The sequence below is a fragment of the Lycium barbarum genome, chromosome 12 (genome assembly GCF_019175385.1).
Source record: "Lycium barbarum isolate Lr01 chromosome 12, ASM1917538v2, whole genome shotgun sequence".
NCBI lineage: Eukaryota > Viridiplantae > Streptophyta > Magnoliopsida > Solanales > Solanaceae > Lycium > Lycium barbarum.
Window position 1 is genome coordinate 102,246,312 of NC_083348.1, and position 27,817 is coordinate 102,274,128.

General features: G+C 35.8%; 3 protein-coding genes and 1 long non-coding RNA gene across 14 annotated transcripts; 2 read left to right on the forward strand and 2 right to left on the reverse strand.

Annotated features, from left to right (window-relative positions):
- Positions 1-435: 435 nt before the first annotated feature.
- LOC132624979 (KH domain-containing protein HEN4-like) lies at positions 436-27,636 on the reverse strand. Of its 11 annotated transcripts, none has more exons than XR_009576595.1 (10): positions 27,399-27,636; positions 5,195-5,778; positions 4,356-4,781; positions 4,006-4,260; positions 3,162-3,419; positions 2,967-3,031; positions 2,454-2,523; positions 1,613-1,655; positions 1,388-1,448; positions 436-1,303 (listed from the first exon to the last, which is right to left on the reverse strand). XR_009576595.1 is itself a non-coding variant. In XM_060339742.1 (8 exons), the coding sequence occupies exons 1-7, from the start codon at positions 27,619-27,621 to the stop codon at positions 2,475-2,477; spliced, it is 1,857 nt and encodes a 618-aa protein (XP_060195725.1). In that variant the 5' UTR covers positions 27,622-27,636; the 3' UTR covers positions 436-2,266; positions 2,454-2,474. The 11 variants fall into 11 exon arrangements, 7 of the variants coding, with proteins under 7 accessions (XP_060195725.1, XP_060195724.1, XP_060195723.1 ...); XR_009576592.1 differs by having other exon boundaries at positions 1,550-1,655; XR_009576593.1 differs by having other exon boundaries at positions 436-1,448.
- Positions 11,767-18,412, reverse strand: LOC132621532 (uncharacterized). Its single transcript, XM_060335842.1, has 10 exons — positions 18,134-18,412; positions 17,480-17,633; positions 15,906-15,954; positions 15,660-15,748; positions 15,481-15,537; positions 15,325-15,387; positions 15,077-15,142; positions 13,526-13,612; positions 12,809-12,902; positions 11,767-12,463 (listed from the first exon to the last, which is right to left on the reverse strand). Exons 2-10 carry the CDS (start codon positions 17,582-17,584, stop codon positions 11,985-11,987), a joined length of 1,089 nt encoding a protein of 362 aa, XP_060191825.1. The 5' UTR covers positions 17,585-17,633; positions 18,134-18,412; the 3' UTR covers positions 11,767-11,984.
- Positions 18,804-21,128, forward strand: LOC132621896 (uncharacterized). Its single transcript, XM_060336368.1, has 4 exons — positions 18,804-18,967; positions 20,497-20,545; positions 20,703-20,922; positions 21,065-21,128. The coding sequence occupies exons 1-4, from the start codon at positions 18,863-18,865 to the stop codon at positions 21,126-21,128; spliced, it is 438 nt and encodes a 145-aa protein (XP_060192351.1). The 5' UTR covers positions 18,804-18,862.
- LOC132622233 (uncharacterized) lies at positions 24,306-25,674 on the forward strand. Its single transcript, XR_009575850.1, has 3 exons — positions 24,306-24,361; positions 24,455-24,517; positions 24,700-25,674. It is a non-coding gene; the product is annotated as an uncharacterized LOC132622233 (long non-coding RNA).
- Positions 27,637-27,817: the final 181 nt, after the last annotated feature.

Here is a 27,817-nt window from a genome sequence, read left to right on the forward strand (position 1 = left end):
ATATAATTTCAAACCATGTGAAACCATGTCCAAACGGCTCCCTAATTATTTAGATGACTTTAACCTATGCTATACAATTACAGTCACAAATTAAACCCAAACCCTCTTAAGATTATTTACAGTTTTGATCACACCATAGAAATTAAATTAGTAGTGCCGACTTGAACCTTCTAATTTTTCGTCACATCATAAAAATGAACATGTTCACGACTCTAGCATTTCATACAGTATTCTAGAAGCACGGCTGTAACTAATGCATCAAGAACTTCACTTTAGTACAGCATTACTCAAAGTTCTGTTCTACTTAATTCGGATAGACAGGTGTAGGGAGCTATTTAATTATGCCATGCCATAATCAAACTAAAGGCGAAGTTATTTCAGATTTATTTGTAACGCTTAAAAATAATGCACCTGTGTTTAAAATACACATTCATCTCCCAGCGAACAAGTTAATTTAGCATAAAGACGTGAACATACCACACTACAATATCCATGTTAATTTACCAGACAACGCGGCATGCTATTGTTTGGTCACCAAGGACGACAAGAACCTCATCTTAGTTCCAATGAACCACCATGCCAGATGATTGCATTAATAAATTAGAGAATGTAATCTAAAGCAATTGAAGATATCTTTTGACAATAGAACCATAAGAGCTGAGTGAGCTTAACATCAGCTCTTCACCAAATCCCACCAGCTGCCTATACAATTTACAGATCCCACTGCCTCCAGACCTGAGAGAAAAAGTTGTTCAAGTCAATCACAATATGCACAGTACACGGTATACATGGCCACAAAAAGCAATTCTTAGTTGGGTTCCGTAGTTGGCTAGTTGTAGGAAAGCATCATCTCCTACTTAGCCTCAAGTGGTGCAAGTACTTGTAAGAGAGCAACATCTTGCCTTAGCTTCTGATTCTTCTACACCATTGATTGTGTTTGTCAACTGTAATTCTCTCAAACCTTATAACGATCACTGTTTCTTCACATGATTCTTTAAATGGAGCATTATTTCCCAAAAGAGTTGCAATAGCGAAGACAACAGAAGAAAAATCACCAACCGCATTTTAGAATAGTAGGCAAGATGAACACAAAGAAGTGCAAGCTCAAGATCCATAATGAAAGCACACTTTTTGAAATTGACGATCAACCCCCCAAAAAGAGGGTTGGGAGTTCGGGGGGGTGGGGGGGAAGGAAAATGAAAGCTCACGCTTTTTGAAGTTGAAAAAAAAAACATTCTTGTCAAATAAAGACAGAGAACGCGACATACCTATAAGGTGCATATATGAGCAAGATCTGTTAAACCTGATGATTAAGGAAATTATCTTAGCTTGCACACAAACTAAATCATAACCATAAGTACATGATTGTAAGCTACTAAGAACTTACAGCCAGATTTACCGCTTTGAGGTAACTTATTCCTCCCCAGAGTCTGTCAGGTCTACAGTGACTGGCAATGCAGATCAGATCAGATAAATTTACTTACTGGTATATTATGCATTATTCAATTACATTCAAAATCTGCAGATCAGATCAGATAAATTTACTTACTGGTATATTATGCATTATTCAATTACATTCAAAATCTGTGTCTACAGAGAACTGCAGGCAGACCTTTAGCTCATGCTGCATGTCCGTTTGGTATCCATGACATCCTCTTCAAAACAATCAGCGAAAAGTTTGGAAGATGATTTGCCAATGAATTGATCAGGCAAGAAAATTATGATCGAATATGATCACATCTTGAGCAAACATTCAGGGCTATCAGAAGCAAATAAGAGAAGATGAAATGAAATTTAAAATTTAAGATATGGTACAATGACTTATGTTCCAATGTCAGGATACATTAAATTGTCCATTCTAAAGAACCAGAAAAACTAGACAGAACTGCACGAGGCCAACAGGTCTAACATCTAACCTCATCAAATTAAAAAATCCGACAATAATAACTGAAAAAGGGGACATCAAGACATGGCTGAGATTCAAGTGTTAATTCATCTGTAATACAACCACACAAAGGGTTACAATCACACAAAGGGAAGAAGGATAAGGTGTGTTGGCTACACAGATTCTTGGGACCACATGATTTGAGCTTGTAAGTGCATGGTGTCAGGACATGGCAAATTTGAATAGTAGGTAAAATCTTCAGTTATGGTCCTCCTAAAGAAAAGCATCAAGGTAGACCAAAGTTCCCAAATCCTCATTTATGGTCTTCTGGTTTAGGCGCAAAGGAGGCAATAGGCTGGCTTCAGGCTTCATATATCTCAGCTGTTTTGTTGTGAGGGAAGGAAGCAAAGGGAAAACAACAGCATTAGTTTCAACAGGGAGAGAGGCAAGGTCATCATACCAAAATGTCAACTTTAGTACGAGCTGAGCTAGCTATGAAATTTTGGCTAATCAAATGAAAGAAGCAATGCAATGCAATGCAATGCAAAGAGGGGGATCCACGAGCTACCTGCAGGTCCAGTTACGCACTCTAGTAACCATAACTTTTTATCCGGGAAGCAGGGTCTTGCCCCGATGACCTGGAAGCAGGAGCTTAAAAAGTGAATAATAATAAGAAGAAACTGTAACTCTCATTTTCTAAACTTGGAGCAACTATAATTATATAAGCTACACAAAAGCCATCCGCAGCAGATGGAGAGTTACAAAGCCACAAGTGCTAATTAGTGTTTGAAGGTCAGACATAAACATCCAAGAAACAAACACGTGATCAAAACAGTTAGCAGCTAAAAAGGAATTAAAAGCAAACAAAAATTTACTCGAACAGGTCATACTGGTTTTTCTTTAAAGAACGTTTTCTTTTTTATATTGTTTTATGTAATATTGGACTGGAATGAATTAAAATGGAGCGACATGGACAATGAGGATTCCTATAGTTACCCAACTTGCTTGGACTGAGGCATAGTAGTTGTATATCTACGAGACAACAGACTGGTGGTACAAGATGGAAATCAGAACAACTTACCTAGAACCACCAGAGCGCCCAAGGGAATATCCTTCATAAGCTCCATATCCTATGCTGCTACTCTGCTGATGGAATTAGAAATTAACAACAAAGGATGCACATATAATCGAGGAAATATACATAACAAAGGAAGTTAAAGAATTCACACAAATTTTGCATAAATTCTGCTCCTCAAGCAATGAAACCCTATGTTACCTGGATACCACTGTAACTTCTATATCCATCAGCACGTGGAAGATCCCTCATACCACCATACCCAGCTGAGTAAGAGTGTCCATGTCTTCTAGTGTCCCTACTTTCGTGTATCAACGTATCTGAATCTGTTGTCATGGGGAGGTAGGGAAGAACTGGCAAAAAGGCAGATGTGGCACCCTCTCTTTCAAAAAGGTTTGCCCTCAAACGTGAAGTTACTTGCATGAGTGCATCCTTAACAACATCAAGTTCTCCTGAGATCTGATAAATGTTTGGAAGAATATAGATGAGGTCAGTTGAGCAAATAACAAGCATAATTATAAGTAACCAGATAATATAACAAGATACTCCTGCAGAACTAAGAAACCAAGAAGTATAAGAATTCTAAGCATAAGAAAATGCTAATAAGACCTACGATGAGAAATAAATACTAGCCTAAGAGAGTTTTGCATTGGCAACCCCATCTCTTCATATTGTGTGATTGATCTTTCCCTTTTTCTTTTCTTTTCTCCTTCCCATGGGAAGTTTCTTTTGCAAACAGAGTACAGCAGAAGAATACAAACACAAAATAATTATGAAAGAATAATTGAATGATGCAGCCTGTGGACTCTTCCTAAAAACTTAATCAAAGATATCTTAGTTCAATTAATATTGACCTAAAGAAAATAGATATATATGGCTCCTCAAGATGTCTACATCCAAAATCAAAGACCCCTCATTCCTATGCCATCACAATCCAAAAGATGAGTGCAGGGAGAGACCAGCAACTTCTTTTTTCTTCCAGAGAGAGAGAGTAGGAGATACTTTTGGTGCATATGAGCTTTAAAAGTCTTATCAGTATAGTTACCTGCACCATCTCATCATCTTCAGCTGCAACCTTGGGGAGGCCTTCCTTCAGTATACGAATATTAGCTTTCGTAATTTTCCTCATCTCATTGATTATGCCTCCTCCTTTCCCAATAAGACAGCCTATTTGAGATTTTGGGACCAGCAATCTTGTGGTGAATGATACAAGACCAGAATCTCTTTCAACTTTCTCACTGCACCTCGGTTGCAGGCGCAATGCTGCTTCAACAGTTGGAGAATATGGGTCCTCGAAAAACTAGAAAAAACAAGCATGAAAATAAATCCTTACCTTGGACAAATACTCTCAACTTGTACACTCAAATGCAAAACATCAAAAGAAACAGAAAATACCTCTTGTTTAGAAATTGAAATCACACAATCATCACCTTCAGCAGCAGAACTATCAACTTTGATTGCTGCGCCAGATTCTTGTCTAATTTGATTGATTATGACACCACCTTTACCAATAACACCACCAATATTTGCAGTAGGACACAGCAAACGGATATAAAATTCTTTTGAAGAAGACTCATTCCTTGGAGCTGAGTAAAAAGACCTTGACAAGTCCGTACTCTCTCCTTTGTAGCCCCCATAAGACCCCATCGATGGGGCTATTCCTACGATTGGAGCACCACCAGTAGGACCAACATGTGAATTCGAAGAGTAGATATTTGGTGCAGCAGAAGCAAGCAAGTGTTGAGAACGGGATGGATTCTTATGAAGACGAGTTGCTATTTCATAAAGAGCCTTCTTAACTACAGTGGCTTCACCAGATATCTGAAACCCAATTGAATCAACGAGTACTGAAGTCAACCGGGAGAAAAAATATCAAGTCCCCAATACTAATGCAGTCAGATTGAAACTGAAACCTTAGTGTGAACAAACAACAATTACGGGTGAAGTGGTCCAAGTCTTCACATAACAAATCAGAAAAGGGACTACCAAAAAGAACACTAAAATAAATAGGCTGAAATAAGAAAGCATGCAACTTTATTTTACTTACTGTTAAAGAAGAAAAACATGCAACTTCGTAAATGAACAACGAGCAGAGGGACTCGATCAAATTTTTAGCAAGACAATTAACTGAAACAACCTAATGAAATTTAACGTTAAAGGTACCTAACACGGAAAACAACAGTGTGATACAGTCAAAGAAAGGGAAGATCAAATAGGATATGATCCTCCATTACCTGCAGAAGTTCATCCGAGCTCAATGCACATGCAGACAAATGATTATCTTTCAATATACGAATCTCGGCACCACTTTCACTACGTATATTCTGTACTATCTGACCCCCTTTCCCAATAATACATCCAATCTGATCTGAAGGCACTAGAAGCCTGATGGTAACCTGGGGAGCATCCTCAGAATCCTCATCAACTGTCTCGCTAACAATTTTCTCATGGACTGTAAAAAGCGCATCCTGGGAAGGACAAACACAATCTTCAGATCCATCAAAGTCGTTTGTTTCCTCACTTGAGCTGTAGATGGTGACAACACGTTCCTCACAGCCAGGCACCGTCTCACCAATCCTGATTTTAGATTTAGTGTCCACCCTTAATTGCTTAATAATCTCACCTCCCCTGCCAATAATACTTCCAATTTTCTTCCCAGGGCATAAGTACCGATAAACTGTGTCATCAGGACCAATAGAGAAAGAGTCCTTATCAAAGCCAGTATTTCTCCTTTTATTTCCCCCATTGTCAGCATAATCAGACCGAGAATGGGAGCGCTTCCCATAGCTATTTCGTTGACCAGCCATCACACAATACTCTGCTTATCATTCAAATTATGCAACAAAGTTAAAAGACTATGATAAAAAAAATCGTTTTGTCCCAAAAAAATTACTATACAACATTGGATCTTCTCAACAAACCAAAGAATTTATTGCTAGAGACGAATCTGAAGACATATCTATTCGACTATCTTACGATTACATCGATATCAGTGGCATGCTTAGCATGTAGCTGCTAACAATAGCAACCTCAATCTATCAATTCTAGATTAGAAGCATTATTGTTAGAATCCTGACGACAAATGAATCACTACAATTGCATGATCAAACAGAAAACATGAATGCACGGATGACATATCGTCTCAGAACATGGTCTCGAATCACCAGAGGCGTATCTAGCCTACAAGGTAGGGGTTCAACTGAACCCCGAACGTTCGATGCGAAGCTTAAATTTATGTGTAAAAAATTATTAAAATTGCAATAAATAGTACATATGAACCCCTAACTTTAAAAATATAATGGGTTCAATGCTAAAAATCTTAAGATTGAACCCATAAAATTTAAATCCTGAATCCGCCTCTGCTACTCGCGACAGACCCGAAACTGAAATTTAAGCCAACAAGGACACTATTGAGTCAATATGATATATTGTCTATTGAAGGAACTATAAACTTGAAGCATAAGAAAGCAAAATTCATAAGTTAATCCAGTAAACTATCTTAACAACGCGAAGGAATAATATATCGGATCCGCGGAGAAGCACAGATCTGAGATTCACTATAAATGCTAAAGATTCCCGTAATAGCCTACATCTGTATGATTCATTAATTCCAATACAAGTTCTAAGCATATGTTAAATTCAAATCATGAATAATGTAGATTCACTTACCTGTGGGAAAATGCAAACGTAATTGCACAAATTGATTCGGATCCGTCAAATACAGCACAGAGTAAGCTGCACTTGTGTGTTGATTAATAGCCCAGGGTTTTAACCGACTACGTCGTGCAAGTGTGTGTGTGTGTGGAAGTCGCGGTTATTTTCCCCCCGTGTTCAGAATCTGTAGCAGTACTCGTTTCTTTCCAAAAATAAATAATTTGAAGTTTAGGTAATTCCATTCAACCTCCATAGGCTTTTGGAATTGGATATTAAACTCCCTAAATCTTTGATCAATAGTCAAAAATGGGTTAGGTCATTGCATTTTTTTGTAAAAATATTAAAAAAAGGATCCCTAATAAGTATTTAAATAACATAAGGGAAAAGTAAACTTTCATACTTTCAAACTGATAATATTATTTGATGAGTTGTAACCGTTTTTCATTGAGGAGTATTAATTCATTTTTTAAGCATTTGTGATGTGTTTAAGTGGTAAAAAGAAGAAAGTACCAAAAAAGGAGCACATCGCAAAAAAATTCTAAGTATGAGAAGATCTTTTGGATTTGAGAATAAGGAAATGAAAAACAAAAATGAAACGAGATAGTCGAATATATATGTCTTCAGCTACATGCTACTTGCTCACTTTCTGTCCTCACCACTAGTCTCTTGTTTTTTCCGGTCTTATTATTATATCAGTATCACATATATGATCGTCATTTTAGTCTTCACCTTTTCTCTCTAGGTTTAGATTTCTTGCTACGTCTATCTTACTACTAGTATATTGTATTATCATCATCATTAGTATTATTAGTATCACTGGTGGTGAACTCTTTGGTTAATTGGTAGCAGTAATTATTTCAAGTTATGTCAAAGTTGTGATCGGTGCAATTATTCTTCGATGCTTTAGTTTCGGTTCTAAAAAATTGACATCTCACCTTATAGAGTTAAACTTTTGTGAGCACTACATAATCATCACTAGTATCATTAGTATCACTGGTGGTGAACTCTTTGGTTAATTGGTGGCAGTAATTATTTCACGTTATATCAAAGTTAGTTGTGATCGGTGCAATTATTCTTCGACGCTTTAGTTTCGGTTCTAAGAATGTGACAACATCTCACCTTGTAGAGTTAAACTTTTGTGAACATTACTAAAAATGTCAAATTAACTTAATATACAGCGATAGGTTGTTGTAGAATAAAATTAATTGTTCAAAATATTTCTTTTTGTGATTGTGGTGTCTACATCAATTACCTGTCTTTTCTGACTATTTTACGGAGTAGTTACTATCTATATTAACACAAACACGAGACGACTTTTTTATGGGGGATATACTACTTATAATACTCCCTCCGTTACAATTGATGTGAATCTATTTGACTGGGTACGACATTTAAAAAAAAGTGAAGAGTTTTGAAAATTTTGATTCAAAATAAGTCTTGAATATTTGTATGGCTGTAAATCATTTCATAAAGTGTATTTTTTTTTCAAATTAGGAAAGAGGCCTTTCATTTTGGCACGGATTAAAAAGAAAATAGGTTCATATAAATTGAAACAGAGAGAGTATAAAAATCAGGCTTAATGCATACGCAGCCCCACGAACTTGTCCTTTTTTTAATTTTATTTTGGCATCTTAACTAAGTGTTGTTCCTGTTAAACTCCTGAACTCGTCCTCAAATGTGTCTAGCAGACACAATTTGACTTACATAGTATGCTATCTTTAATATAGAAACATGCTAATATATATTCTATTTTAATTATGTCATCTTTTAGCTAAGATTAATAACAATTGAGAGGGAAAAAAGAGTAAGCTCATAATTAAGTTGGCAGTGGAAGAGCAGAACCAGCAGAAACCGACACATCTATGACCTAAAGAATAGTTTACCCCACATCTAAAATATTACTTCACCTTCATTACCACAATTTAGTTTTTGCTTTTAATAAAAATTAGATTTAGAGGGTTTGATAGACACACTTGAGAACGAGTTCAAGATTCAATAGGAATAACACTTAATTGAGGTGTCAAGATGAAAAAAAATGATAAATTTAGGAGGCTGCATATGCATTAAACATAAAAATAAGGTAAGTCTTCTCATCAAAGATTAATTAAATGAGAACTATTCATAGTAGTTTCGATTTATCAATTTAGAAAATATATCAAATACTCCACTTGTAATATCAGCTTGTAGTTATTTCTAGTAGTTTTTAGACAGCTAGCTGAGTAAGTTAAGCTATGGAATTGTAATAACTTCTTGGTAATCTATATATAATATAAAGTTAGGAATAGGCAATCTTATGTGTCACCTTTCAATGACCTTCATTGACATTTATTTTTTTTCTCCTTTTTTTGGACTTTTTTCCTATTTTTTTAATCATTTATCTTATCTTATTCATTAAGAATAAAAGTCACAATTATTGTCATTTATCATCCCAACTTTTCATCTTCTAATTTATTGAGAACCAAAACTCATAAGCACGTACTGATTTCTAATTCTGTTGGTATTCCCTATTAATGGTCCCTTAAATTTCACATTAGTTACAAAAAACAAAGGGTCAAGAAAGTGTAAGTGACCCTAAAAATATATAAAGGACAATCTTCTTATGTTCAAATGACTCATGAATTGTGAAGGCTTCCAATATTCTCTCTAATAACCTTTGTGAAGAAAAGAGATGAAGGCTGCTGCTATATGAATATTTTCTACGTGACCCCTTTATATTTCTGCAGCGTTGGGATTACATCATGTAGTCATCTTCTATACTAAATTGGTATTTCAGATCTACACATGTATTCATTGCTTTTCGTTAGGAGAATATTCATTTTCAGTTATGTTGGTCCCTTCTCTGTTCAATTTTTTGTTCACGAAAGAAGAATTAATTTGATTTTTGTATAAGAAGTTAATTTGGTAGATGCGGATCGAATATAATTTTCATTTCCTTCGTTGAATTTAGAATTACACCTGTTATACATTTCATATGAAGTTTATTTTATTTATATATATATAGACACACACACACATTCGCGCATGACTTCATATGAAATGCGTAGCGATCGAATAGAACTTCCATTTCCTTCGTTGGATTTAGAATTACACATGTTATGTATTCATATGAAGTTTTGTGTGAATATAATTTGACTGATCAATTCTATTAGTTGTAGTAATGAAGCTGATATTAAAGTAAATTGTGAAAAAATTAAATTATAAATAAAGATAAATTACATCAAATCTTTAAATTTTAAATATTTAAATAAATTTATTTTTGAACGTAATTGAACTTACATAAAAAAGTTATTAGTAAAATAATGTCAAATAATTTGGAACACCCCAATTGAAATGGCATCATATGTAACATTGGCTCATAAATAAATATGTCTCGGTATTGGCGCAGGGCTAATGGTCTTCTTTTAAATTCTCTTTCCTGAAAACAATTGATTTTATAGTTGATATTTTTTTTTTTTATTTCAATTTTTTGTTTTCACGAATCGCGAATGTATATGTTAATAGGAATTCTAGAAGTTCATGTTTTTTAGTAGGCATACATGGAACAATTCTAATGGTATTTTGGAATGTTAATAAGCAATTTTATCTGTATTTTTTAAATGCCATGAATTAACAAGAGAAATATTGATTTTGAGAAGTCATTTTTTTTCTTCAAAGGGGCATTGTATTTGTCCCGTTTGACAAGGGTCTTGATGTCTTTTAGTAGGCATAACCATTATGGTATTTGGTATATTTGTTTTCGCTTATAATATTTCAATAGTTAGTGTCCAAAATCTAAAGTAAAGTTTCAGAAAGATCGAAAATATTATATATAATCACTATATTTTTTAGAAGTATATTGTTTGAATCAATTTTATCAAATTTGTTGCCTAAATAGTTGTTGCACTTGGCATTCAACGAACTACACGCTGCCTCTTGATTTAACAGAAGAGTTTAACTACAATCAACTAAACAACCTATATCAACTTTCAATAATATTAATAAGTAGAACTGTTAACAACTCTATATATCATTGTGTGAAAAAAAAAAAAATATTGATCCTTACTATATGATAAAGTTTTCTTCATAAATTTGAGTGTTTAACTTCACCTTTAAAATTGATGGAAGTGTTTTTGAGAAATCTATAATCATGAAGTAAGAAAGTAGTCAATTCTTTATTTTGTTAATTTTCCGTTTTTGTTTGATTTCTTATATATACATTTTCGTCATATTTTAAATTTTATTTTTTCATATGCACATTTTACGTTACATATATATTTTTATTTTCTATATTATAAATTTATTATTTCTTTTATATCTACTAAATTTAGAAAAAGATGTATGACGACGTTTGCGCGGGTTAGTTAACTAGTTAACAAAATGACTAGTCATATGGAAAAAAGAATCAACTTGTTATAACCGATTATAGTGCATTTTTAGTATAAAAATTATTTACGGCAGCAATTTAGCTTTAAATACAAGCGAGTTAGAGTCAGTTATATAAATTGTAAATATTTTGAGCATTTTAATATAACAAGTCAATATGTTAAAGTGCAACCTTTAAAGTGCCAGATTATCCAATTCTTCTCCCACGTTCATAAGGCAGCTTGTGGCCTTAAGTTTCCCTTTAAATCACATCGGTTAATGGCAATAATGCCTTGTAACTCCTTTTTCGTTGGTAGCCACAAAGAGGCATAATAGTTACATGCTTACCAACCCATATTGTAATACTTCTACACGCAAGTGCATAGATGATAGAACTTATTAGTCATTTTGCGTTTAGTTATTATTCATTCAATTATCGATTCAAAGTACTTGGAAATCAAACATACTTTTGCCTCTCACCGCAATGTTAACATCAACAAGAGTGCGGCATTGAAAAAAGACAAAAAAAAAAAAAAAAAAAAAAAAAAATCATCACCATTGCCATGCAATCTTTGAATACCCTGAAACTGAAATATTGACCTTTAAGTAGTGAACAGAAGCATGAAGGAGCTGCTGAATAAAGGGCCACAACAAACTTTTAACTGTCCTCATGTAAATTTTGAAATGTTAAACTTCTTCCAACACAAAGAATGTTTAGCAGATCCTTGTACGGTTGGAGGAACAGACAACTAGCAATCACATAAGTCATAACTATCTAATTTTGTGACGTGTAGATTGTTACAATCAGACGTCTCAGAGATTGCATATGGCGTTTCCACTAAATCAACAATCATCTTGCTCTACCTCCCATAGAGGTCAAAAGCAAAAGTTACTTCCACATGGAACAATCCTCGACTAAAAGGTTGAAATACCGTCCACTTTTTTACAGCGTATGCACTAGTTTAACAATATGTATCCCAGAAAGTAAAGATACATTCAAGCTACTACAAAATTTGGCATCTCAAGTTTTCAACCTTGTGCAGGTGGAGGGGGTGGCGGCATCGACACATGTTGCATTGGATGGTGACCACCATTAAAGTGCTGAGGTGGTGGTGGTGGTCGCCAAACATTACCACCCATTGCAGCTGGTGGTGGAGGGGGCCTATTTAAGGGTGGAGGTACCTGTGGGGGCGGTGGAGGTGGCATTCCTCTGAATTGCATTTGCTGCTGAGGCATGCCAGCTGAACCTGGTTGCATAGGCTGTCCCTGCCAAGCTTGTGGTGGAGGCATTTGCATTGGTGGGTACATATTAGGCTGCATAGGTGGTGGCCGGATTGCTGGAACAGGAGCTGGAGGCATAGGACCATTTGCAAAAGGCCGTGGGGGAACGGGAGTAGCAACCGCACCATTAGCTTGTGGAACACCGGGAAGTGTTGGGGGTCCACTTGCAAACATTGTGTGAGGCCTGTTTTTCTGGGTACCCGGATTACTAGCAGCTAAAACCCTCTCTGCATATCATCATCCACAACAAATCAGAATTGCCCCAAAGTGTGTTGGAAAAGTAATGGCTACATAATTAAAAAAGATAATGAAGTTTCTGAAATTCAAAATGCAGAGAAGATGCAGAAGAGCAACTTGTTTATTTTAATAAACCACCTCACCCATTCCCCTTATTACCCACTTTGAAGAATTCCAAAATACTAGCTCAGTCTTCTACAAACTTATGGTTCCAAATCACCACTTTAAGTTCAATTGACATATCCAAATTGTGATCGCACAAGCAAAACACAGTTCAACAGTCTTGATCGGAGACAACCACATTGACTTCATTTTTCTGAAACACAAATTCTTACCAGCAGGAGTGCCATGACGTTCCCCCTTTGTATCTTTCTTGTAGGCATATGACACAGTAATTTGACGGTTGCAAAGATATTGACCATTCATTGCCTGCAGAAACGCCAAGTTGGAAGTCAAAATGCAGATTCATCAGCTAGAAAGAATCTGCTATGGGCAGGATTTGAAACCTCAAAAGCAACAGCACATTAAAATCCGGAGAGTTCTCCAGAAATGTATAAAACAAGTAAGCACATCAAAATCTGGAGAGTTCTCCAGACATGTATAAAACAAGTAATATCAGATGAAGATGCAAAATCTGAACTCCACACACAGCACGGGCTCCAAGTAAAACAATACTCCCTCCATCCAATTTATGTAATATAGTTTGGCTGGGCACAGAGTTTAAGAAATAAAGGAAGATTTCTGAATCTTGTGGCCTAAAACAAGCAAAAGATTTTTTTTTTTTGTTGAAGCCTAAAACAAGCAAAAGATATATGTGTGGTTATAAATCATCTCGTTAAGCGTAAAAGGTAAAGTTTAAAGTTAAATTGTTGTCAAATAAGGAAATGTACCATTCTATTTGGGGCGAGACTAAAAAGGAAAGTGGATCACATAAATTGGGACAGAGGGAGTAGCTAACACATAGATTTGAACTTTTTGGACTTGTAAGTCTCAACATTTCATGTACTTGTACAAGTTATGGTTGGTAAGCAAAAAGGTAAAAGGGCAGTTACCTCAATTGCTGCATCAGAGGCGTCAAATGAATCGTAACTAATGAAACCAAAACCACGGGAATTCCCTGTCTCAGGGTCTCTCATTATCTGGAAGAAAACATGATACATCAAAATATGACAACAAAGACCACCTATAAATGACAATTAAACTATGTGGTCCTAGTAAAATGTGTGCATCGTTAGTTATAAGAAAACCTATACATGCACAGTTTGTCATTCAAGCTGTTCTAGCATGTTAACATGAATCACTGGCTATGTACCACTCGTCCCCTTTCCCCTAACGTACATTTCCAGTATTCATAGAGATTCATTTAATCCTGTCGAAAATTCAACAAGTGCAGAGTTGCTTAGTCTGACGGCTGGTCAGATCTGTCGTCGTCGTGGGGAAGAAGACACAAGCAATGGACAAATCAACTACACCTCAGTCCTAATTGTTGGGGTTGGCTAAATGAATTCTCATACAAAAAAGATAAGAGTTGTGATGGTGGGGTAGGATAAAATGAGCTGCCAGCCATTCAGAAGGAGGATGAAGTTCTTCCTGATTTCACCAAGCATTCGGGAAAGTTTGAGGAGCAAGAAGAAAAGGGAAAGAAGAAGTACTGGCAATGAACTAGAGACCGGGTTAATTAGCACGTCTGGGAGGTATTTAAAAGCTGTGCGGGAGAAAAACACTAGCCATTGATGGCTTCAAAATGGCCACTATTTCACCAATGCTAGAACATGGTCAAGTATTCAGAAGTTTCAATACATCTTTGATAGCACTCATCCCAAAGGACATTCAAAACCAGAGACTTTATATTTATGTCAAGTGGGAAACAGCAATAAGATATTTGTTGAGGTGCTTTTGCCAGACTAACAAGGTCGTTGAGGCTAGGTACTAGATGTAATGGATCAACATCACAAAATGCTTTTACGGAAAGGAGACAAGTATTCGATGCATGCTCATCATCTTAATACCAGAAGCACTGACTACCGTGATGGACAACAAAGTAGTGAGAGTTGTCTTTAGTGATGCAGATATAGATGTTAACGCAAGGTGGTGTAAAAGTGAACCACCTACAGTTTTTTGATGATCTGCTAGTGCTATGTTTGCCAGGGCGAGTAATTTGAAAGATGTATATTGATTATTAAATGAAGAAAAAATGGCTCAATGTTCAAACTAAATCGGAATGCACTAGCAGTTTGGTCAATATCTCTATGCTAAGTCAGGAGGACAATCATTAATGACATTGCAACCATCAAGGAACCGTCTTTTTTGGGCTCCCCCCACCCAATTGAAAAATGAAAATAAAGGACAAGAAAGAACCTAGAGAATCAACTTTACAAGGGTTAGATGTTTGTTAGAGGATGTATGGATACAATACTCACTAGCAGATTGTTAGGATTTAAAAACATAATCTGAAGCAGGGATACAAAATAGGCAAGAATTAATCAATACAGATTGAACTCTTCTTTTTTCTTTACTACATAGGAAGTCCAGACACGCATCTTTAAAAGCAGCAAAATGAAGAATCATGAATCATATGAAAGTAGAAGAGAAATGACTTAAACCTTTGGATTTGAGACAACAACTCCAAAAGCACTAAAAGTGTCGTATAGAAGCTTCTCATCTACATCCTGCATAGAAAACAGAAATGGTTTTATAAGTCAACAAAACTGCTAGCATGAGCAAGGTGATAATATGCAGATGATGTTATGCACCTAAATAAAAGCTGTTATCCACTGTCTACGTCCAGACGCATTTGAATGAGAATAGCACAAGAGTTTGTAAAATACTGTCAAAGATATCTACTGCTTACAGGATCAAGGTTCCCAACAAACAAGTTGGCACCAACATCAACACTCTTTTTATCTTGAGATGCCTGTACCAGAATAAAGTATTAGATTAAAGAGAATACGAAATATGTGGAAAAATTCATTATAGCAAGGGGAGATGCATCAATGCACAGCATTACCTTATTCACTCGTATTGGTTTCCCATAAAGTTTAATCATATTCAGTACCTTAATTGCCTGCAATAATCAAATCCATGCTGAAGCAAGTAAAAATAGTGTAACAAGAAATGAATACCAAAAATCAAATCCATGCTGAAGCAAGTAAAAATAATGTAACAAGAAATATAACCAACACTTACATAGTCAGCATCTTCTTCACTTCGGAATTCCACAAAACCGTATCCTTGATGAGCATTAGTAACTCTGTCCTTGGGGACATAAACATTGACTGCAACACATATTGATTTGTATAGAGAATAAATGAGATTTAAAAGAATCTAAGTTTCTCAAAAAATCTAATGAGTCCTCAGAGGATGCTGATGAAAATTTTAAAAACAAAGAGGATGTTAAAGGGGCTAGCTGTCCAGTTAAATATTTAGACATACCTACTGGACCTGCTTGAACAAACAACTCCCATAACAACTCTTCAGTAATCTACAAATCAACCAAAAAGAGAAACTTCAGTAATCTGAATCCAGAAAAAAATTCTCAATTTTGTGAGTTACTTCAACCTTAAAAGCAACAAAAGATATAGAAAAAGAAAAGGAGAAAATGAGGGAGGAGCTACTGGAAGGGGACACCAACATCAAATATGGAGTGTTAACTGCCAAAAAAAATAAATTGCAAACTGCAGAGATGTAATGATAGATGATGAGACAAAATTTCTAAAGCTGCTAATATCCAAAATCTTCAAAAATGCGCTGAGACACATGCACATAGACACTTAGGAGTCAAGACATTAACCCTCACCAAACAGCAGAGCAGACACGTAGTTGCATATATAGTAGCGGACATACTAGGAATAACATACATGTGAAACCAATACTTGAACAAGGAATTCCCAAACACTCAGCAGAACAGGCCACATAAAGTCATACTAAGATTACATTTCAATGTCATGGGGACATAGTGTTAGGTATAGACTTCACCAAGAAACATAGTTTTTATCTACAGTCATCTGGAGAGTAAGCATTTATAGTGCATATAGATAGGTAAGGATGTATCAGGCCATTCTAGCTTGAGAATAAAAGCATTGTGGTTCCATGAAAATTCATAGCAACTTCGAAAAGACTTCAATAGGAATGTTAAAATTGTTGAAATTGCAACTTTAGAAAGGCTTAATAAAGAAAATGGTAAAGGAGGTTGCATGTTGTCTATGAGGAGCTAGTCAAGAGACTTACTAACCAACTTTTATCCAATTACCCTCACTCTTTTCGGTACATTGACACCATTAATTTGGCAGTAACTATTACACAAATGTTTGATTTATAGAAGGAAGTTAGTCACAACCAGACTGATACTGATTATATTGGAACAGGAAATAACCTAATCTATCAGCATAAAAGGAAAGAGAAGCAGGCAACTAACCACAAAAGATGTTTAGGAGTAGTGGTAGCAAATGGACATGTTGGGTCAAATTTGGGAACGGGTTTTAAAATGAGTCAAAACCCAAGCAGCTGATATTTCATGTAATCAAATTTGGACAGTTGAAAACGAAATGACCATACTGAGGAACATTCCATTTGACTATGCTCTCTCGTCTAAAGGTCATACCTTACAAACTTGCGAGCAATTAAGAAGCTTTTGTCAATTTAACGGTGCAAAGGGAAAAGCTTTTGTCAATTTAGGGAACGATGAGAACAGGTTTGAAACGGAACAAAACCCAAGCTCATATTTCATGTAGTTGAATTTGGGTGAGTTGAAAATGAATTGACCCATAATTTGACTCTGCTCTCTCGTAGGTTCACTGCGAGCAAGACTTTTGAGAAGCTTTTGTCAATTAAAGGGTGCAGATGGAAAAGCCTTTTACATGTTTTCCTAGTAGCGATGAGTCTTTGCCTTGTGTTCGAATTAGCTGCTTTATTCTGTTAGTAAACTGGACAGAAGCGTCGACAAATTTATAAAAAGGAAAATCGACTAAGAGGAGAAAACCCTAAGGATTTTTGGAATCTGGAGATACCTGAGGGTCAAGGTTGCCGACATAGGCAGTGGCGTCTTGGTTGCGCTCCGCTGAGTGTTGCCCCAGAAGATTTGCTCCCACACCTGGAGCTATACGGGTCGTCATTCTCGCTTCTTCACTGATTCGCTTAGCACCTCGTTGCTTCTATGTAGAGCTAGCAGGACCGAAAGGAAACAATACGAATGATCAGGACCGAAAGGAAACATTAATAGGACTGTTGAGGTTTTGCTTAAAATCAAAACCAAATCGAATAAAAAAATTGACATTTGATTTGGTTTTAAATTTAAAAATCGATAATATTTAGTTTGGTTATGATTATATGCTTAACCACATAAACATGCTAACACAGAAAACATATCTAACTAAACATGAATCGAACTTAGCATATAAACACAAGAACACATCTTAACCGCTAAAACTGAAATCGGCTAAATAAAGAAGAATTGTTCACATACTTAAATAGACCAAACCAAATCATTCCACTTAAACATGCTTAAAACACCCAAACAGATTATCACAGAAAACAGACTTGTCTATCCAAACTAAAATAACCTAACTAAACTAACATACTTGAATCACGGAATAATAAACCAAAAATACCGCAGGGCAACCAAAGAATGAAAAACAAATAAATAAAAGGGAATGGAGAATTACCTGCTTCGGGTGCAGCAAAGTGAGGCTTCGAATCTCCGATCTACACTCGACTGCTACGAAAATCTGAGCTTGAATTCACTCAGATCCGAAACGATAGTAAAGGCCAAAAATAAAAAAATAAAAAATGATTTTGGTATTTCGACTGAATCTTAAGAAATATTTAAAAATAGATTAAGACGGCTATTTTCTGGGGAAATTGAGGCGATTCAAGAACTCGTTTTTTGTAAGGGTATTCTTGCCCTCCAGCCTCCGTCAATGGAGAAAAAAAATGAAAGGAACAAGGGTTCCTTTTGTTCAAATAGAATTGGGTCGGGTCAAATAATTTAATGGACTGGGTCAATTTTAAATGTCGGCTGGGGTGAATTAAAATGAGTAGTGGGCTATGAAAATTGTTTTGGGTTAATCCGAAAATATTGGGAGTGAATTGGGTTCGTATTTGAACTAATAATTTGGCTGATGAAAGAACCAATTTGGGTTTCTAATTTCAAATAAATGACCCATTTTAATTAATCATATACTAAGTGTGCTAAAATATTACCAAACTAAATATTATCGATTTTTAAATTTAAAACCAAATCAAAATAAATTAAATCAAATGTCAATTTTTTTATTCATTTGGTTTTGATTTTAACCAAAACTGTGTCCTGCTCATTCCTATTGTTTCCTTTCGGTCCTGCTAGCTCTACATAGAAGCAACGAGGTGCTAAGCGAATCAGTGAAGAAGCGAGAATGACGACCCGTATAGCTCCAGGTGTGGGAGCAAATCTTCTGGGGCAACACTCAGCGGAGCGCAACCAAGACGCCACCGCCTATGTCGGCAACCTTGACGTTCAGGTATCTCCATATTCCAAAAATTCTTAGGGTTTTCTCCTCTTAGTCGATTTTCCTTTTTATAAATTTGTCGACGCAAAGAATAAAGCAGTTTACTAACAGAATAAAGCAACTAATTTGAACACAACGCAAAGACTCATCGCTACTAGGAAAACATGTAAAAGGCTTTTCCATCTGCACCCTTTAATTGACAAAAGCTTCTCAAAAGTCTTGCTCGCAGTGAACCTACGAGAGAGCAGAGTCAAATTATGGGTCAATTCATTTTCAACTCACCCAAATTCAACTACATGAAATATGAGCTTGGGTTTTGTTCCGTTTCAAACCTGTTCTCATCGTTCCCTAAATTGACAAAAGTTTTTCCCTTTGCACCGTTAAATTGACAAAAGCTTCTTAATTGCTCGCAAGTTTGTAAGGTATGACCTTTAGACGAGAGAGCATAGTCAAATGGAATGTTCCTCAGTATGGTCATTTCGTTTTCAACTGTCCAAATTTGATTACATGAAATATCAGCTGCTTGGGTTTTGACTCATTTTAAAACCCGTTCCCAAATTTGACCCAATATGTCCATTTGCTACCACTACTCCTAAACATCTTTTGTGGTTAGTTGCCTGCTTCTCTTTCCTTTTATGCTGATAGATTAGGTAATTTCCTGTTCCAATATAATCAGTATCAGTCTGGTTGTGACTAGCTTCCTTCTATAAATCAAACATTTGTGTAATAGTTACTGCCAAATTAATGGTGTCAATGTACCGAAAAGAGTGAGGGTAATTGGATAAAAGTTGGTTAGTAAGTCTCTTGACTAGCTCCTCATAGACAACGTGCAACCTCCTTTACCATTTTCTTTATTAAGCCGTTCTAAAGTTGCAATTTCAACAATTTTAACATTCCTATTGAAGTCTTTTCGAAGTTGCTATGAATTTTCATGGAACCACAATGCTTTTATTCTTAAGCTAGAATGGCCTGATACATCCTTACCTATCTATATGCACTATAAATGCTTACTCTCCAGATGATTGTAGATAAAAACTATGTTTCTTAGTGAAGTCTATACCTAACACTATGTCCCCGTGACATTGAAATGTAATCTTAGTATGACTTTATGTGGCCTGTTCTGCTGAGTGTTTGGGAATTCCTTGTTCAAGTATTGGTTTCACATGTATGTTATTCCTAGTATGTCCGCTACTATATATGCAACTACGTGTCTGCTCTGCTGTTTGGTGAGGGTTAATGTCTTGACTCCTAAGTGTCTATGTGCATGTGTCTCAGCGCATTTTTGAAGATTTTGGATATTAGCAGCTTTAGAAATTTTGTCTCATCATCTATCATTACATCTCTGCAGTTTGCAATTTATTTTTTTTGGCAGTTAACACTCCATATTTGATGTTGGTGTCCCCTTCCAGTAGCTCCTCCCTCATTTTCTCTTTTTCTTTTTCTATATCTTTTGTTGCTTTCAAGGTTGAAGTAACTCACAAAATTGAGAATTTTTTTCTGGATTCAGATTACTGAAGTTTCTTTTTTTGGTTGATTTGTAGATTACTGAAGAGTTGTTATGGGAGTTGTTTGTTCAAGCAGGTCCAGTAGGTATGTCTAAATATTTAACTGGACAGCTAGCCCCTTTAACATCCTCTTTGTTTTTAAATTTTTCATCAGCATCCTCTGAGGACTCATTAGATTTTTTGAGAAACTTAGATTCTTTTAAATCTCATTTATTCTCTATACAAATCAATATGTGTTGCAGTCAATGTTTATGTCCCCAAGGACAGAGTTACTAATGCTCATCAAGGATACAGTTTTGTGGAATTCCGAAGTGAAGAAGATGCTGACTATGTAAGTGTTGGTTATATTTCTTGTTACACTATTTTTACTTGCTTCAGCATGGATTTGATTTTTGGTATTCATTTCTTGTTACACTATTTTTACTTGCTTCAGCATGGATTTGATTATTGCAGACAATTAATGTCACACCCCAATATCCCTAGGGTGTGATGGGCACCCGACCCTTACTTAGGGCCGAGCGAACCCTCTGACTTTTGTTGCACATAAAATCACGTCAAACTTTTAGATCAAATAAGATAAAATACACCATAATTTATTTTTCAGAACTATTCTTTCTCGTAGCTTCCAAGCCGAACAAATCTATGATCATAAAAGATTTAGTACATAAGACAGACCGACATATCGACTGACGGAACCGCTTACAGACTGATAACCAATACCCACGACGCTGTCTGCAAAGTCTCTAATGTAATCCAGAAAGCATAATATACAAACTCTGACTCGGCAGCACTCCGGGAACAAAGGGAGCTTGCCATCTGCACTGGAACATCTTCTATACTGTCTTCAACTCACTTGGGAGTACCTGCGCGGCATGAAACGCATCCCCCGAAGAAGAGGGGGTCAGTACGGAGAATGTACTGAGTATGTAAAGCGGAAATATAACAAATATAGTCATAGTCTGAACCAGAAGTACAAAGATATAGCGGACAGAATCACCATACGGATCAGGGCACAGAATATGGCTGACATAATCGTAATCAGGGTCAGAGGTACAGAAGTGTAACAGACTGAATCATAGTCTGAATCAGATTTTCGGGAGTGTAACATACGGAGTCATAATCCATATCAGATATACAGAAGCGTAACAGACAGCATCATGCATGCAGAGTCATAAGCATATACAGATACATATAGCATATATATCAGATCCCAGAAGACAAATACGGCAATCAGAATGCCAAACTGCTTTGCTTTCTTTCGAAAAACCTTTCCATCTCATACACATATAAAATCAAACACACAATTGCCGCGGCCAAAAGTCCAGCGGTCACTAGCACACATACCGCGGTCAAGTATCCAACGGTTAACATCCCAAACGCGACATACCGCGGTCAGGGGTCCAGCGGTCAATGTCGCAGATATCGCGGTCAGGGGTCCAGCGGTCAATGTCGAACATACCGCGGTCAGGGGTCCAGCGGTCAATATCACATAGTGCGCACAATAATATAACAGGCCTGGGACTTGGCAAAAGAGGTAATTACAGAATGCCAAATTTATTACTTTCCAAACATAATTCACACATGCCAGGATCATGCATCACACAAGATTCATGTATGCCAAAATCGTATATCAGAAAAATACAGAAGGTAAGTAGCTTATTCAGAATATCCGAATAAGATTTCCAAAAACGTTCCAGATGTCAAAAATAATTTATAGGACTCATAGAGGTAGTCATAACACTTATCGCATAGTAAACAGAATAATAACCAAAAGCTACCCGTGCATTCCGGACAGAAATGAGTTAGCTAAAGCCATACAGAAGGTACCAGGATTTGTGGGCCCACCTTGGGCCGAACCGAGGTGGCGTACGTAAATTATGGATCATAGGTCTTATGGAGTCATCCGTGAGAGTTTTAGGGCATTCCGACTTCATTTGTGAAAGTTGTATACATATAGGTCATTTTGCCGACGAAATGTTAAGAAACCAATTCAATCTCATTGAATGAAATGGAGCCAATTTCAATCTCGGATTTCTAGGAACAGGGTCGTATCTGAGGCTCGCGGCCGAGCCTATTATGTTTAGAACATGCCAAAGAATGAAGGGCAAGACTTTACATACCTTAGTTGCGCCTTACGCTCGTCCAGATTCAATTCCCATTTCACCCAAAATCTACAAATGGTCATATTTACCCAAATGTTAACTATAAGGCTTTTGGTATTCAATTTTGAATTAGTACTTGTCTACCGGAATTTCGGCAGCACCTCCCCTGTAAATACAACGCCCCGAGAATTTAACTCGGCTCAGAATATCAACAACAACAACACAACAATACCAACAACATCAATAATCGTCACAAAACACACTATAACGTAAATAGTCTTCCTTTCTACATAAGACGACAACTTCCATTCTAACTGCACAATTCCAAACCAATCTCAATGTTTTTACATTCATTACTAATCAAGACCATTACAATATAATTCGGAAGCATTTCATAACATTTCTACAAAATATTCACAAGATATACAAAATATACAAACTTTCCACCAAAACCACAATCCATCCAAAACTTCTAATCTTCATTCTACATATTCATAACATATTTCCATCTTCCAATTTCATCAACCATAATCATAATTTGCACCTTAACAATTTCATTTTCATAATTACATAAATCTACCATAAAATCACAAAACTTCTCATAACCACTTAACAACCAATCTTTCATGCCAATATGGACTATTATCCTTCCAAATTCACCAACTAACATAATAATTCACATTTAGAACTCCACTTCCATAATTACATAAAAACTTCATTAAAATCACATAATTTCCTATAACTATTTCCAATAATTTTCCATGCCAACTTGAACCATTTTCTTCCATTTCCAATATAAGGTCCACCACAACTACAACTAGAATACAACATAAAATTCAACTCTATCTTATTTATACAACATCACATACACATGCACACATGCAAACCCACTTTGTAAACTTCAATATTTCCATAAATTCTACTCATTTCTACATACTACAACATAAACCAACCTTCATAACATAATAAAAAGGAATTAATTCTTACCTTTTTCTACAATCATCTTCACTTGACCAAGTTGTCAACTTGAAGAAACAAGTGTTCTTTCTTCCAAAATAATTACATCAAGTTGTAAAGGACCCTTGAATTAGTAGGAATACCACAAGAAAATAATTTTTGGGACAAGATTTTAAGGGGGCAATTTTGCTCCACCATGGCCGTATATGGCCTTCAACTCTTGCTCTCTTTCTTTTGTTTTTCTCCTTGTCTTACTTTCTTGAAGTTTCTAAGGATAATGATCCTTATATTAATTTAAGCACATGGAAATTTAATTAAAATTTTGGTGGGCTTGGCCATACATGGCCGGCCACCCCTCCTTTTGGGCCTAAATTTTCTCTTCTTTTTTTTTGAGCCTAACCCGGTTGGTCCCGAGTTGGGCCTAGCCCACTGACCTTTCGACCTTAAAACGTTCATATCTCCTTGCACCGACGTCACCTGAGAACCCGCGACCTATGGTTGGAAATCTAATTCAATTATCTACAACTTCTATTTCTTGATAGTTTTCCAAATTCCAAACTTATAATACCGTTTTTTCCCCCCAAAGTCAGGTCACCCGAAAACGTTTTCTTAAAAATATTCGTTTGGAGGACTTCCACTTTGATTTGGCCCAAGGGTCCTTCTTGAGTTGTGTTTAACTTCACATATGTGATTCATATGACCTGTCACATGTTCCAAAAAAAATCTTGACGTGTGGGCCCCACCTCAGCTTACAAATAATCCGACGTTCAAAAATACGGGATATAACAATTAAGGTACTGAATATGATTAAACTTTATGGGAAACCAATACGAGTGAATAAGGTAATGCTGTGAATTGATGCATCTCCCCTTGCTATAATGAATTTTTCCACATATTTCATATTCTCTTTAATCTAATACTTTATTCTGGTACAGGCATCTCAAGATAAAAAGAGTGTTGATGTTGGTGCCAACTTGTTTGTTGGGAACCTTGATCCTGTAAGCAGTAGATATCTTTGACAGTATTTTACAAACTCTTGTGCTATTCTCATTCAAATGCGTCTGGACGTAGACAGTGGATAACAACTTTTATTTAGGTGCATAACATCATCTGCATATTATCACCTTGCTCATGCTAGCAGTTTTGTTGACTTATAAAACCATTTCTGTTTTCTATGCAGGATGTAGATGAGAAGCTTCTATACGACACTTTTAGTGCTTTTGGAGTTGTTGTCTCAAATCCAAAGGTTTAAGTCATTTCTCTTCTACTTTCATATGATTCATGATTCTTCATTTTGCTGCTTTTAAAGATGCGTGTCTGGACTTCCTATGTAGTAAAGAAAAAAGAAGAGCTCAATCTGTATTGATTAATTCTTGCCTATTTTGTATCCCTGCTTCAGATTATGTTTTTAAATCCTAACAATCTGCTAGTGAGTATTGTATCCATACATCCTCTAACAAACATCTAACCCTTGTAAAGTTGATTCTCTAGGTTCTTTCGTGTCCTTTATTTTCATTTTTCAATTGGGTGGGGGGAGCCCGAAAAAGACGGTTCCTTGATGGTTGCAATGTCATTAATGATTGTCCTCCTTACTTAGCATAGAGATATTGACCAAACTGCTAGTGCATTCCGATCTAGTTTGAACATTGAGCCATTTTTTCTTCATTTAATAATCAATATACATCTTTCAAATTACTCGCCCTGGCAAACATAGCACTAGCAGATCATCAAAAAACTGTAGGTGGTTCACTTTTACACCACCTTGCGTTAACATCTATATCTGCATCACTTAAGACAACTCTCACTACTTTGTTGTCCATCACGGTAGTCAGTGCTTCTGGTATTAATATGATGAGCATGCATCGAATATTTGTCTCCTTTCCGTAAAAGCATTTTGAGATGTTGATCCATTACATCTAGTACCTAGCCTCAACGACCTTGTTAGTCTGGCAAAAGCACCTCAACAAATATCTTATTGTTGTTTCCCACTTGACCTAAATATAAAGTCTCTGGTTTTGAATGTCCTTTGGGATGAGTGCTATCAAAGATGTATTGAAACTTATGAATACTTGACCATGTTCTAGCATTGGTGAAATAGTGGCCATTTTGAAGCCATCAATGGCTAGTGTTTTTCTCCCGCACAGCTTTTAAATACCTCCCAGGCGTCCTAATGTTGTCTTTAAGAATGTCTTTGTCGCATTAAATATCTTTTTCTGGCTAATAATTCAATCTTGAGCCGAGAGAAAAGTAAACCATGAGTATAAAGTTCTAGATACAAAAGGAAAATAATATTCGATGTCTTTTTTTTTTCTACAATGGTGGTCTTCGGGACATGCATGCACATCTAATTTCATGAGTATCTGCTACCTTTCATTCTCACATATATTGAGTTCATTGTCTATCCAAACTTGAACGAATGAGAAGAAATCACTTAATATGCTGCGTTTAAAAAGTGTTGATATTAGTATATAATTTAAATTTTTAAGTTAATTTACTCTCTGTTTCAATTAATATGTCGTATTGGGCAGGCCACAAAAATTAAGAATGAAAGTTATGGGATGTCATTAGCTCCAAGAGGGTAGCTTAATTGACAAAGGTTGAGGGACTTATATTTTCTAGGTCACAAGTTCGAGTCCTACGCCAAGTAAACTAAATCCTAATGTTTAAGTGGATAAAGAGAGATGGGTGAACCCATTAAATTGAAGTCTCGAAATTTTGCAATCGATCCGAAAGAATAACTTTAGAAGGATTTCTCGATCATTTAAATATCATTATCGTAAAATTGAGTATCTAATTAATTTTTTTTTCAAACACATAAAAGTATTATTATATTTTTTAAACAAACTAAATAAGAAAAAGGTGTTACTTGAAATAGAATATGGGAAATATATAAATCAACTGAAATTTAAAAAAAAAAATTTTTTTAACTTACCGCGTGAATATTTCTAATAAATAATGATTAAATAAAATTTAAAATAACTTTATTTAAAAGCAATATCCCAAAATCTAAAAAAGTACAAATTGGAAGAATCATCTTTTCGTATACTTTACGAACACGCGCAAAGTTAAAAGTAATAATTTCCCCAACTATTTCCTTGTCTCGTCGTTTCGTCATACTATACAACATTGGATAGCAACATTGGATTGCAACATCGAATCTGAAGACATATATATTCGACTATCTTACGATTACATCGATATCAGTGGCATGCTTAGCATGTAGCTGCTAACAATAGCAACCTCGATCTATCAATTCTAGATTAGAAACATTTATTGTTAGAATCCTGACGACAAATGAATCACTACAATTGCATGATCAAACAGAAAACATGAATGCACGGATGACATATCGTCTCAGAACATGGTCTCGAATCACCAGAGGCGTATCTAGCCTACAAGGTAGGGGTTCAATTGAACCCCGAACGTTCGATGCGAAGCTTAAATTTATGTGTAAAAAATTATTAAAATTGCAATAAATAGTACATATGAACCCCTAACTTTAAAAATATAATGGGTTCAATGCTAAAAATCTTAAGATTGAACCCACAAAATTTAAATCCTGAATCCGCCTCTGCTACTCGCGACAGACCCGAAACTGAAATTTAAGCCAACAAGGACACTATTGATTCAATATAATATATTGTCTATTGAAGGAACTATAAACTTGAAGCATAAGAAAGCAAAATTCATAAGTTAATCCAGTAAACTATCTTAACAACGCGAAGGAATAATATCGGATCCGCGGAGAAGCACAGATCTGAGATTCACTATAAATGCTAAAGATTCCCGTAATAGCCTACATATGTATGATTCATTAATTTCAATACGTGTTCTGAGCATATGTTAAACTCAAATCATGAATAATGTAGATTCACTTACCTGTGGGAAAATGCTTACGTAATTGCACAAGTTGATTCGGATCCGTCAAATACAGCACAGAGTAAGCTGCACTTGTGTGTTGATTAATAGCCCAGGCTTTTAACCGACTACGTCGTGCAAGTGTGTGTGTGGAAGTCGCGGTTATTTTCCCCCTGTGTTCAGAAACTGTAGCAGTACTCGTTTCTTTCCAAAAATAAATAATTTGAAGTTTAGGTAATTCCATTCAACCTCCATAAGCTTTTGGAATTGGATATTAAACTCCCTAAATCTTTGATCAATAGTCAAAAATGGGTTAGGTCATTGCATTTTTTTTGTAAAAATATTAAAAAAAGGATCCCTAATAAGTATTTAAATAATATAAGGGAAAAATAAACTTTCATACTTTCAAACTGATAATATTATTTGATGAGTTGTAACCG

What these genes read in the sequence shown, in the direction of transcription:
- LOC132621896 (XM_060336368.1), top strand. Translation starts at nt 18,863, where the DNA reads ATGACGACCCGTATAGCTCCAGGTGTGGGAGCAAATCTTCTGGGGCAA. An exon ending in TGTTCAAGCAGGTCCAGTAG is followed by an intron (nt 20,546 to 20,702) that starts GTATGTCTAAAT and finishes TATGTGTTGCAG; the next exon opens with TCAATGTTTATGTCCCCAAG. An exon ending in GATTATTGCAGACAATTAAT is followed by an intron (nt 20,923 to 21,064) that starts GTCACACCCCAA and finishes TTTATTTTTCAG; the next exon opens with AACTATTCTTTCTCGTAGCT.
- LOC132621532 (XM_060335842.1), bottom strand. Translation starts at nt 17,584, where the DNA reads ATGACGACCCGTATAGCTCCAGGTGTGGGAGCAAATCTTCTGGGGCAA. An exon ending in GTGAAGAAGATGCTGACTAT is followed by an intron (nt 15,538 to 15,659) that starts GTAAGTGTTGGT and finishes TGATTATTGCAG; the next exon opens with GCAATTAAGGTACTGAATAT. An exon ending in CCTCTGATGCAGCAATTGAG is followed by an intron (nt 12,903 to 13,525) that starts GTAACTGCCCTT and finishes GCGTTTCTGCAG; the next exon opens with GCAATGAATGGTCAATATCT.
- LOC132624979 (XM_060339741.1), bottom strand. Translation starts at nt 27,621, where the DNA reads ATGGAATTACCTAAACTTCAAATTATTTATTTTTGGAAAGAAACGAGT. An exon ending in ACGTAAGCATTTTCCCACAG is followed by an intron (nt 5,779 to 27,398) that starts GTAAGTGAATCT and finishes AATGATAAGCAG; the next exon opens with AGTATTGTGTGATGGCTGGT. An exon ending in AAGATGATGAGATGGTGCAG is followed by an intron (nt 3,420 to 4,005) that starts GTAACTATACTG and finishes AACATTTATCAG; the next exon opens with ATCTCAGGAGAACTTGATGT.